The sequence below is a fragment of the Amphibalanus amphitrite genome, unplaced genomic scaffold, assembly GCF_019059575.1.
Source record: "Amphibalanus amphitrite isolate SeventyFive unplaced genomic scaffold, NRLGWU_Aamphi_draft 000416F_arrow, whole genome shotgun sequence".
Classification (NCBI taxonomy): Eukaryota; Metazoa; Arthropoda; class Thecostraca; order Balanomorpha; family Balanidae; genus Amphibalanus; species Amphibalanus amphitrite.
The window spans coordinates 276,314-288,369 of NW_024881910.1; the positions used below are offsets into that span (position 1 = coordinate 276,314).

General features: G+C 48.8%; 1 protein-coding gene across 4 annotated transcripts in view; it reads right to left on the reverse strand.

Annotated features, from left to right (window-relative positions):
- The window catches only part of LOC122390952 (actin-associated protein FAM107A-like), a 44,562-nt gene continuing 32,506 nt past the window's right edge, over window positions 1-12,056 (reverse strand). The window contains exons 1-4 of one of the 4 annotated variants that reach the window (XM_043384409.1): window positions 9,832-11,566; window positions 8,277-8,472; window positions 2,249-2,414; window positions 1-1,400 (exon numbers count right to left, since the gene is read on the reverse strand). In XM_043384409.1, the coding sequence (XP_043240344.1) occupies window positions 1,308-1,400; window positions 2,249-2,414; window positions 8,277-8,472; window positions 9,832-9,862 (486 nt within the window). In that variant the 5' untranslated portion in view covers window positions 9,863-11,566 and the 3' untranslated portion in view covers window positions 1-1,307. Of the gene's footprint in view, window positions 1,401-2,248; window positions 2,415-8,276; window positions 8,473-9,831; window positions 11,567-12,056 lie in introns of those variants that run through there. The other 3 variants (XM_043384406.1, XM_043384410.1, XM_043384407.1) reach the window with 3 other exon arrangements.

Below are 12,056 nucleotides of genomic sequence, written 5' to 3' on the forward strand. Positions count from 1 at the left end.
GCAGTTCAGAAATCATTACGGAAATATTTTATTGTTTATGTTCTTGTTGCATGTTACACATGGACGTCGGTACTTACAACTGCATACAATGCTAAATCGCTCGCAAGACATGGCAATACATTGAAGCAAGCAAAGGTGAACCGCAACAGCTTCGGTGTCGTGATACGCACAAAGCGATATTAGCACAGTGCCTACAAGCTGTAACCGCAAGCAGCAGAGTTACTCTCAGGACAATCTTAGAGCTCCAGCATAGCTTTGTTCGCGTTACACAAAACCAAATACCGCACACTTACCTGTCACAATGCTACAGAAAATGCACATAAAAATAACTGACATCACATTAAGACGGAGTACATGACACATCGGAGCATTGGTTCATACCTTCATTCTTCTGGGTAAAGCTGTGAGATTGTTTATGGTTCCGTACTCGGGGTATTCGCAGGGGAGCCGTAGTCGGATAGAGGTTTTGGGTCCCAGCCCTTCTCCCGTCCAGTCCCTCTCCCGTCCATCCAAACCAGCTCACAGTTTCCACTGTTATTTCAGTCGTGGGTCACGGCCTCCTCCCTACCGGTCCGCCTGGCCGAGTCATTCGTCCTGCTCTCGCCAATGCCGTAGCGCGGCCCAGCGTTCCTCGGGCGGCTCGGTACTGGTGGCTCCATCTCTCACAACCTTATCAGTTATCACATCACCCGGCTAGTAGCGGCGCTCGCACTGTGCCATACGCTGGTCTGTTCGCTGGTAGGTCATCTACGAGGAAAGAGGATGTTCGTAGACTCACGATAGCAGACATCAATCAACCGCAAGGAATGTTGAGAGCGCGGCCATGTTTTCCCGTATAACAGCGAGACTACTCCACACACTGACTATTGTCGGCTCTACACTTTGCAGGCACCTCCCCGACATCCGTTCAGGCTCGATCAATCGTCTTACGAGAGAATACCTCACTCTGACTGTGGCACACCTATCGGCTGCATTTGGGCCGCCCGACCTCAGCGGGAACACAACCCTCACGCCGACTGACAGCTCACTGACGGTCAGTTATGATACACACATTACACAGTCATAAGCCATCACACACAGTCATCTCAGAACCAGAGCGGGCCTTCGGTATAGGTATTACAGTCATTGTCCTCCCCGGAAACATATAGCTTTGCATACTGCCACAGCTTTGCAACTGCAGCTTCTGTAACTCTGCAACTGAAGCTACGGCAGCTCTGCAGCTCCCCTCGGGGTGACACTGGGCGGATCTGAGTTTCGGTTTTAGCCTCTCCGGTAGACCGTCTCCAGCCAAGCTCAGGGCAATGGCTTCAAGACAGCGTGTTGACATTCGCTCGTACCTTGGCGTGAACCTTCATGAATTCAGGTGTGACGTCACACGGTGGCCGGGAGTCGTCCACGATCTGTGGAAAGAGACAAATACGGTTACGTTAGCTCACACAATGCAGCGAATCTGCAGCTTATCCTGTGCACAGAGTAGCCAGGGGGCGCCCCAGGGCATCATCGTGAACTGGAACCTGACAAGGCATTTAATTCGGGCTCAGGTAGGTACTCGGTCCTCATACATTATGGAGTGTTCAGATGAAGTGCGCCACACGGCTGTATACGACGCCACGAATTTTACAGGACGGTGCTGACCGGCTCAGCCTGGCTTATTGCAGCCAGTTCGCGTTCGGTGTCCACTGGTATTGCATACTTCTCATACTAGCATTGACATTTGACTATATTGTAATATGCACTGACAGATTCGGAGGCTGGCTTTTGGTGGGCACACGCTCCCGATGTCAAATAGGCTCGCAAAAATTAGTTACGATACACCCAACGCAATTAAATGACTTATATTCAGACAAGTCAAAACGTCCTCATGATAGGCATTATCAACACAATGGCTAACATAGTTAGTGCCCACTTCTTCCTAGCGGTTATCGCTACCATGGTGGTCAGGTGGTCTTCACATGTCAGGATACAGCTCGTTATCAAATTTCACGACCTCAACCGCGAGCGCCACTCGAGATCGACACCTAATTCAATGCGGCATTGCTCTCTAAAAGCATTCCAATGTGAATAAAGAACCATTATTCTAAAGAATATATCGCACACGGCACATTCCTTTTCCGCGAACAATTCACTTACAAGCGATTCCTCATCTACCAATTCATCGATTTATTTACACACTCGCTCATTTATAATTAGTCATTCACTTTAGCTAGGTATACTCCCTTCACCTGACAAGGAAAATGTCACGTCGTACCTGGACGGGGGGCTGCTCGGCGCGCCTCAGCCGCTCCTCGAGCGCCCGCTCGAAGCTGCTGCGGTTGGTGTCGGTCACCAGCTGGGCCTGGCGCCGCTGCTGGGTCTCCCGCCGACGCTCCAGTTCCCGCTGCAGCTCGCTCTTCTGGTTCAGAACGCTGCGGCCGCTGCGGAGGGGACAAAGACGTAAGTAAAGCAAAGCAATGGTCGAATGGGACGGTAGAGGTGGACTTGAGTAAATCGGGAATGGTCTGCTATCGGTACACAGAGCCGAAGTACGGACAAACGTCTGAACATTAGGGAAGGATGGGCATTTGGCATCAATAGAGCAAGGTCTTAAGAAGGTATACCTAACGACGAGACAGGACGTGGTAACATCGAATAGGATCAATTGGCAATAGTTATGCAATGTAATTTTGGAGTTATTTCCGTCTAATCATACCAAACGTACGGATGCATTGATACCATGGTATGACTGCTTGTGATCAGCGAAAGTCAGCGACGAAAGTAATTGTTTTCTTTCCATATTTTATTTCTAATAAATCATATACAACTATTCGTTTAAATGATAAGTAGATATATAATATTAGTAACTATTTGGTTGAATTTATTATTTATTATATAATCATTTATGTAAAAAGTAAATATGTTTTTAAAACATTTTTAATCGAGTCTTATAACAACGAAGGCGACGAAAGCCGAGGACATTCAAAACGCTTAAAAATCATTGTGAGTCAGAGGTGTTCGCTAAAAGCAATTGTCAATATCGGAATGTCTCTAGGCTAGGTACTTGACTTTATTAGTGCCTCGCGATATTATGCTTGCCGGTTACAGCTGAGAAATTCCGATTATATCTCAAGCACTTTCGATTAACAGCAGCTAGCAAACAAGCACCGCTGGCAGCACATTACCAAGCATTATTTGAACACTATACGTATACATACAATGCTGTGTAGGCATGAGGTCACCGTATCATCGCTTATCTGCCCAGCCTATTTGTTGACGGAGCCGTGAGAACACAGCAATATCTCTCAAACAGCATATCGATTGTCGATACATGTGAAAATCATCAGGTGTCATTTATCTGCATCCATCGAACAACACATCTATACAGTGCTGAACGCCTAAGGTAGGTATGTTATCAATGACCGCTTGTGATACTATAGCATAAAAACTTAACCCTGGCCCCGTTGAGGGGGCCAATTTGGCCCCCCCTGTGGTTTTTCCTGAATAGCAAGAAAACGGCGGCGCGCAGCGCCGCCAAATTTTCAGTACCTTCCAGGGCATCAATTTGACACCTTCACACCAAATTTCAAGTCTTAGGTCACCTTAGGTCAGGAGTTATTGTGGTCAAACTGAGGTCATGTTCGAGCAAAAATGAGCAAAAAACATGCAATCTTGAAACGCTCACCAAATCTACAGTTACCAAGCAATTTCAAACTTCTTTATATGGTCTAGTAGAAAAAAGCGGCACTACAAAAATGCAATCTCGGATTTTCAAAATTTTGGGTTTTTGACCCCAAAAATTCAAAAAATTGATTTTTTTAGAAAAACTGAAAAAAATCCAAAAAATTTCCGAATTTCAAAAAACCGGAATATATGTGATAGTCCCTGCGCTCTTCTATATACATACCAAATTTCAGATCGATATCTCGTTTTTTGGCCAAGTTATAGCGAAAAAACTGTTCAAAAAATGATGACGTCAAATTTTTGAAATCAATTTTAAGCGATTCTAGACCACGTAGGGCAAAACAAAGACCACCATTGAACTCCCCGTGACGAGCTGCATCGAATCGATACCCATTTTATGCAAAAATATCAACTTTGAAATTTGACCTAATTTAACCTGACCTTGACCTGACCTTGACCTGACCTTGACCTAAGCTGGCCCCAAAGGCTGCCTGACCCACATAATCGCATTTGTCATGTAAAATGGACCATAAAACATGTATCACACGACACTTTCATATTGAGACCCCCAGTGACCTGACCTCTGTGACCTGACCTAGTATCAGTGACCTCAAATAGCAAAATATGTGTTTGAAGAATATTTCCCCATCGATGATTTTCAATGAAATGCATTTTACTCGATTGTACAACGCATTTCTTAAAATGCCTGTAAACGGTGAAAATTCGACTTTTGACCTGACCTGTGACGTCATCGGTTTGACCTAGGTCAATAAAAGTGGGTCACAAGGTAGTTTCCTGATAGGGCTATCCGACACCGTTTGCCGCTTGTCGCTAGGTTGCGTGGTTCTCGAGATCTTAGGGGGGCAAATTGCCCCCCCCCCCCAACAGGGCGCGTTGCTCGGCAGAGCCCAACGGGGCGCGGGTTAATGAGGTGTTAGTCCGCGGTGCTCCCTTCGCTGAAACTAGATACGACACCCCAGGAAGGCAGGTCGTATGATAATGATGCCTGTCGGCATGGCTAAGGCTACATGATACCTATGCGGTGCGTCAGAATGTCATTCTAATGATGTCGCAGTGGGAATACCTAATGATAATACACAATGTGAGAGCTACGGATGCTGCAAATTTCTTTCGAGGACCAGGAGCAAGACCTCTCTCAATTACGGACACTTACGCGTGTCATCTAAATGTCATTGTCATCTCCAGTCCTGTCTTAGCAATAATTCGCTAGCAGTTGCTTGTCGGGCATATGGCCATATAAGACCTGTCCATGTGATTTTAAACGCATGGATTGAAACCCATATCAACCACAAGGGCTGGCGCCGTGTAAAGCCTCACGGAAAACTTGGATGGCCAGCAAGACAAACAAACTCCTGTCAAAATCCGTCATACCGACTTTGACATCCAAATGCAACATGCAGTGAAAGACATGTCGAACCAGCACCATGTCGAATCGATCACTTCTGCTCTGTCCCATGCACTATATATGTAGAGTTGACGTTACGCAACGGTCACGTGTCAATAGACAGCCCATGGGACAGGCAGGCTAGGGTCTTCACGGGTCGCCGCCCGCGCAGGGCGTGATTGCGGCAATTGATTTACGGGTGGTGTGTCGAAAAATGGTAGGTCTCTGGGCGACCTCGCTGCACCAGTACTGCGACTACTTTCTCATCTGACGACAGGAGAACGAATCCCTCTCTGCCGGCTCTAAACATGCATACGGAGACCGTATCATACGGCCTCCGTATTCATATGGAAGGAAGACGAAGGGCACAGCCATGACTGCTCTCCGGTGAATGACTCCAAGGAAAAGGTCGACGGTCACTATCCCGGCGCTGGCGGTCGGCAGAAGGCATTTAGTCTCGGACATCAGGACGTAAGACGATACTAACCACGGACATTTATCGGCAGTGAGTAGGTATTGACCGCGGATAAAAGGCGATACTGGCCACGGACATGATGCGGTATTGACTGATAGGAGGCGGTACTAACCGCGGGCATAAGAAGGCACCAACAACTCCAATGAAAGCACAGGTCCAAGCCAGAAGGCAGCCCTGGTCAGCTGACACGACTCGTCAGCAGCCCCGGGCTGGGAACAGTTCCCCGGAGCCCATCGGTCAGCCTCTGATCTGACCGGCGGCGGCCACTGACGGATTGTGACGTCACCGCTGACGGGCTGACGTCGGCGCTGACTCACACGCCGGGTGACCCCCGGCATACATCTGACAGGGAGCGCGTCCGCTCAGCATCCGGCACCCTCAGCCCGAGGCGCGGATAAGGCTGGGTACTGGTGGAAGTGAGCGCTAGGCCACTTCCTACTTGTCTTTGTACTAGGAAGAACTGTGTTACGAACATAGTCTTATATATGTCGTGATTATTTTACGGTGGCATTTATTGGAAAACAATATTTCAAGAAATTAAATTGTAAGTTTTTTCAAGAAATTAACACGCGCACCGACGGGGGGCGGATATCCGCCCCCCCCCTGAGGTTTTTCGCGAATAGCGGGAAAACCGCGGCGCGTAGCGCAGCGAAATTTTGTACGACTATTCTCTCATCAATTTTACACATGGTGTGCAAGTTTGAACCTCCTATCTTTTAAGGTCAGGTCACCAGGTCACTTTGAATGACCCAACCTCAAGTCACTTTTTTGCAACTTTGTCACCGTGCCAGAGCTACAGTAGATGTCGGAGGCCTTTGAAAGTCGCAGGATGTTATAAGGTCATTAGTAGCTACAATTTGTATATCTCGGAATATCGATATCGATGACCTAAGGTCAGGTCAATTTCTCGACCTCCCCATTATAAGTCAATGGGGGAAAATTCAACTCCCTGTTTTTACCACTAAAACGGGTCGGAATGGCCCCATAAACCATACATGACCTCATATACGATCAACCTTCACTACCTTGAGGTCTGTTTTGCTGTTGGGCAGCTGTAAGGTCATGTGACGTCATCAAAGGTCACCAGCGGTTTTTTGACAATAACTCCGTACAGGAACAAGATACAGCCGCGCGGATGGTCTCATTGTGTTCAGCTCGTCAAGGCGCATTGAATGATATACATGATAACCTCGAGGTCACGTGACCTGAGGTCAACCTTTGACCTTGATCTTTCGAGGTCAACATATATATCATTCGATGCGGATTGACAAGAGGATCACGATGCTGCCCTTAGTTTGTTCCTATATTGACTAGTTCGAAAGTTATTCGAGAAAAACTCTCTCCATACCTAGCGCCGCCATTTTGACTTTTTTGACCCCTGTGACGTCATCTTTGATCTGACCTGAAAATGACCTTTGTAAAAATTGTAGACCTTGTCCGTGCGTATCCCTTGCCGTTTACCGCTTGTCGCCATCTTGCTTCGTTCTCGAGATCTCAGGGGGGGGGCGGTCATCCGCCCCCCCCCCCGTCGGTACGAAGTTGGCGCAGACCCCCGTCGGTGCGCGGGTTAAACTGTTGGATAGTTTCCAACATTCGACATGCTAAGACTAAGAGAAAAATACAAGACAAGACATTCGAGCTAATTACAATGAGCAGTTATACGACGAGTGTACGAGCAGCTTTTCGCAAGCGAAATGTCCGTTTAAAAGTAGCCAAAGGGCTAAGCGGCAGCTAGAATACCCATTCATTCCGGAAAACAGTAACAGGGTACTGCCTCGAAAGCATCGTTTTACGTTTCTTTTCTATGCCATTTCTTTGTAATGTCCTTATCTTCATGATGCATGACACAACCCCACGCTGTGTCTGAGCGCCTGACGCGTGCAACTGCTGCAGGCGCTGCGGCAATCGAGCTCCCCCGCTACCGCCCGACAGCCACGCGGCGGCTCTTCCCGTATAGAGCCGCGGCGGCATGGAATCAGCTTCCACGAGATGCCACCGGGTCCGCATCGCGGCGAAGGGTGATCAACTGTTTTGATTAGTAGATTATGTGTAGTGTGTACGTAGCTGTATTTTTAAGCCATCTCACTCACCTTTTTACCCTGTATTTTTATTATGTCGATGTGTAATGCTTCCTTATGCAGATGCTTCCTTGTCGACGCACCTGTATCATGTAAAATGACTGGGCCATAATAGCCACATGTGGATAAGCCCTCAATATACGATACGATACGTTTCCCTATGACCGTCATATACGCTTTGCATAACCACAAACATTTCGCGTGTGGTGTTTTAGGTGTGAAGCCACTAGCTATCGTGACTTGGCATTCGAGGCTTAGTTTCTAGCGTCATTCCCGGGGTTACATCATGTGTGACACAGTAGTGATAAAAGAGGCACCGCGCCTACACCACACTGCGCATTTTGCGCTACCGAAGCTCAACAAGCGACATACTTTGCCGGTAAGCGCTGGTGATCGCGAACGTTACGCTTACGCGTCGCTGGCACAGGAAACTGTTGGCTGGCTAGCCATGAAAATGGGAGCAATTGAAATGGGTTGGGAACGATTGAAAGTAACTGGGAGTGGCTATGTGAGCTAAGCCGCGTCCGCTCTGCTTGCTAGCACAATGGTGACTACTATCCGTAAATAAGTAACGCTCAACAGTACCAAAATGTGTGCATTCAAAGTAGACTGTAACTATCCAAAGCAGCAATGTATGGCGCTCGACGGTGGAGGCTCTCACGTTTTGGCGTTGAACTTGAGCTCTCGGTGCAGCTGCCTGCGGTCGGCGCTCTCCAGGCAGGGGTTGGCCAGTTTGCGTGGCACGATGAGCCCCTCTGGCGTGGTGCAGGGCAGCCGGCAGTTGGCGCGCGCCTGGTGGTTCTCCTCTTCAGAGTCGGAATAGTCGGGCTCGGGTGCCACCGGCACCGCTGTCAGGCCTGGAACAGGGGAGTAGACGGGGTCAGCAGGGGTCCGTACGGTGGGGAACGTACATACAGACCGGGCCGGGCACCGCCGCGCCGACACCGTCGTCAGACCTACATACAACAGCGGGGCACAGAGGGTATCAGTCCAGCCAGGGATCCTCACGGGAAGGTGCCAACCAAGTTGATAGACGAGAAGCAGTCGTCAGGACTAACGGCGCAACGGATAGATAAAGACAGCGTTGTATTTAGGGCCTTGGTCAGCGTGACAGACCGACCGGATTTACAAGAGTCCCGCATGGCCACTCCTCACACTTGTAAAGGTTACCGTCGAGCGCTGCTGTCAGAGTTCACGGAAAACTATTGAAGTTCAGAAACACAGCGGTCGGGTCGTACTTCACATGTGGTACTTACAGTAGAAAACGTTCACAGCTGCCATAAACAATGCTTATCGCAATTAGTCCTGAGCTCAAGCTCCTAAAAGACATTTGTTTGTTCCCGGCTCTATCGAGTTGGTACTCGATATCATATGGTCGATACTAATGGAGAGGATTAGTGGGCATTGGCCGCGCCCAGTTTCTGTATCCCCTCAGACAGCTGAAGTGGTAGTCTGTTAGGGACGGTCAGCAGAGAAGGTTCGACTGGCCACAGGCCAACACGTGATTTGAAGTGGTAGTGGCATTTGAAGTGGGAATGGTAAACGTTTTAGGCCACATGCTTGAGTGCAATGCATGTTTAACTTTTGTGAAACTGCTTTAAATGCGACATACTTGCGCTAAAAATTCCTTCATCGCTAAGCTGAACATTACGCTGGTCAAACTATGAAAAAGTCTATCCATATTCTGTACAACGGCCAGCATTTGAAAAACCACATATCGCTCTGACACACTAGAAGCTAATAAGCTAATGAGTTGTATGTATAGATGCTAAAACAGCACACTGATCCCCGTGGCTAACACCGATTTTTGGTGTGTCTTCAGCCCCTGTGCCCTTTTCCAGCCCCCTGGCGTGACCCTGAAGTGACAGGTGTGACACATGGCGTCACTAATTAGAGTGACACGAGCGAAACGGCGCCGTAACGCCGCAGGCTCTGTCACGCCACTGCGGTGCGGGGCTGACATTATTGCAGCTGCACAAATGCCGGCTAAACGGGATAGCTGTCGGGGTCGTGGCGACGGCGTGCGACACAGGGTATTTTATTGGAAGTCTGGCAGACAGTCTGGCATGTGAGGTGAGTGAGGCGGAGGTCAAGATGGTGCCACCGGGACTCTCTCTCTCTCTCTCTCTCTCTCTCTCTCTCTCTCTCTCTCTCTCTCTCTCTCTCTCGTTCTCTATCCCTCCCTCTTTCCTGATACATTTTGGCCGTGTTCTCACCTGTTACAGACAGCTCGTTGAAGAAACCCATCTGTTCAATCACACCCTCGCTCCTCTATGTCCGACCTATTCAACACCGTCGCGTTCCTTCGCCACCACCACGAAGCGCTATCTCTCAAAAGGAAAGCAACTTCTCAAAGTAACTCCTCAGTCCGTCTCCGACCGTCCACTTCCGCTGTCCTCAGACGACCACCCACTGTCCCCTCTCGCCACCGATTGCGTCCCATTCCGCCCCACGTGCCTGAGGACTGTCCGCGGCCGCGATAGCGGTCTCCTCAGTCACTCCGCCCCAGCTGGCTATCTGAGACCACTGAACATACTTCCTTGGAGAGGATCGGTATGGCCAGTCACGCGCGCCGGCCGCCCAATACGAGCCAAATTTGGGCATGTCGCGCTGCGCCGGCCTTGAGTGGGACGTGTTTCTTGGATTCTGTGGATACGAGGGCGGAAATAAACATAGTTAAGAGGGCTGTAGTGGGCGCTGGCCAGGGGCCTTTAGCCGGAACGGAAGACGAATAATACGAAGCATGTCACATCCGTCGTGAAAAAGGTATTTTAGCTTTATGAATAATCGATGTCCGGTCCTGGGATCGATCGGAGGTAGCGAGGGGCCGTCCGCTCTCTGCACTTGCGTTACATCACAAGAACTGTTGGAAACAGACGTAAGACAAAGTTATGTTGCTTTCACTTGAACATGTAGCTAGATCCTAAGCATGTAGCTAAATCCCTTGCATCATGTTCACACTTCAACCCATGGACGAAATATACAGATAGGTATCTCTTTATGAATTTTGTTCGTTAATTGTTCAACCAGTAAGTGACAGTGTTGTTCCCGGTTGGTGCTGACCGCCGGCATAACATTGGTCAAAGCAGCTCGACTGTAAATGAATTGAAGTCTTCTAGGCCAGATTTCGTTATATTCTTCTTACAGCGTTTGAAATAAAACCGCTTTCCAACGTCATATTTATAACTACAGCAATCAGAGCCCGGGTCAGTTCATCATCCATGTGACTTCTTTGTCATCCTCTGATGTCGCTGAGCAGATGGCGAAGGAAAATCCCGGCTTATACCCTCTCGCTCATTGTTATGCAGATCTCATAAAGGACTGACCGAGGCTTCTCACATACTGCGTGCTTCTTCTCTGGTCCTGGGCAGCCAAAGGTCACTGGCTGTGACCGAGCTTCTGTCCTAATATACGGCTTCCCCTACAACTGCAGCCCTTTCCACCAGAAATACGGCAGACGACGCAGTGCCTGGTCCCACTACAACAAACAGAGGATTCGGAATCGGTTCAAGCTTTTAAAATTTATCTATTCTCTTCTTTTTCTCTTCTTTCTTTCTTTCTCTTTCTCTCTCTCTCTCTCTCTCTCTCTCTCTCTCTCTCTCTCTCTCTTTCTATTTCTTTCTTTCTTTCTTTCTTTCTTTCTTTCTCTCCCTCACTCTGCTTTCTCCGCTCCTTCTTCTTTTTCTCTGCGTCTATCTGTGTTTTTTTTTCTCCTCTCATGTCACAGCTATTTGGCTTTTAGTCCTCGTTGACTTTTTACAGCACATCTTTCATCACCCTCGGCCGCTTTTTCCCCGTCCCTTGATAACGAACGACTTATTTGCCCAGGAGACAGCACTGTCTCCCGTCCTGTCCTCCCTCCATTCTGCCCCAATTCGTGTCACTATTTGATCGTGTCCCGGCCTCCCAGCAACGAAAACAAAGCAGCGTATCTGCAACTCCAGCCAGGGACGGCACGAGGCCACCGACCTCGGCTGCGCATTTACAAACTGTACACACGCCTTCGGAGCGCCAATCATATTGCACCAGCCGCTGGCGTGACGTCGGCCATGACGTCAGAGAAGGGGCGGAGCGAAGCTGGTTAGCCAGCTGTTTTCACAGCGCGGCGGGCGGCGCAGTGCGGCGAGCGCGCGATTTTGTTTATAAACAATCGTTGCCAAGGCCGTATTGGTATAGATGGTTGCAGCGTGATTGATTTTGATTGTTTGATTGATGTGATGCGACGAGTATCATGGATGAGGATACTTACGATAGCATAATTGGTAAACACAGTTGCCTGCAAAATTTGAATGTCAATCAGACCGCTCGTTCACCAAGCGCCTGTGGCCAAGTGGCTATGATCCGCGCATATCACCTAGAGGAGCCGAGTTCGGTTCTCGGGGCGGCGAGTTTTTCTCATGAGCTCCGACGTCTAATTGAACGGTTTTACGTAAGCCTATAA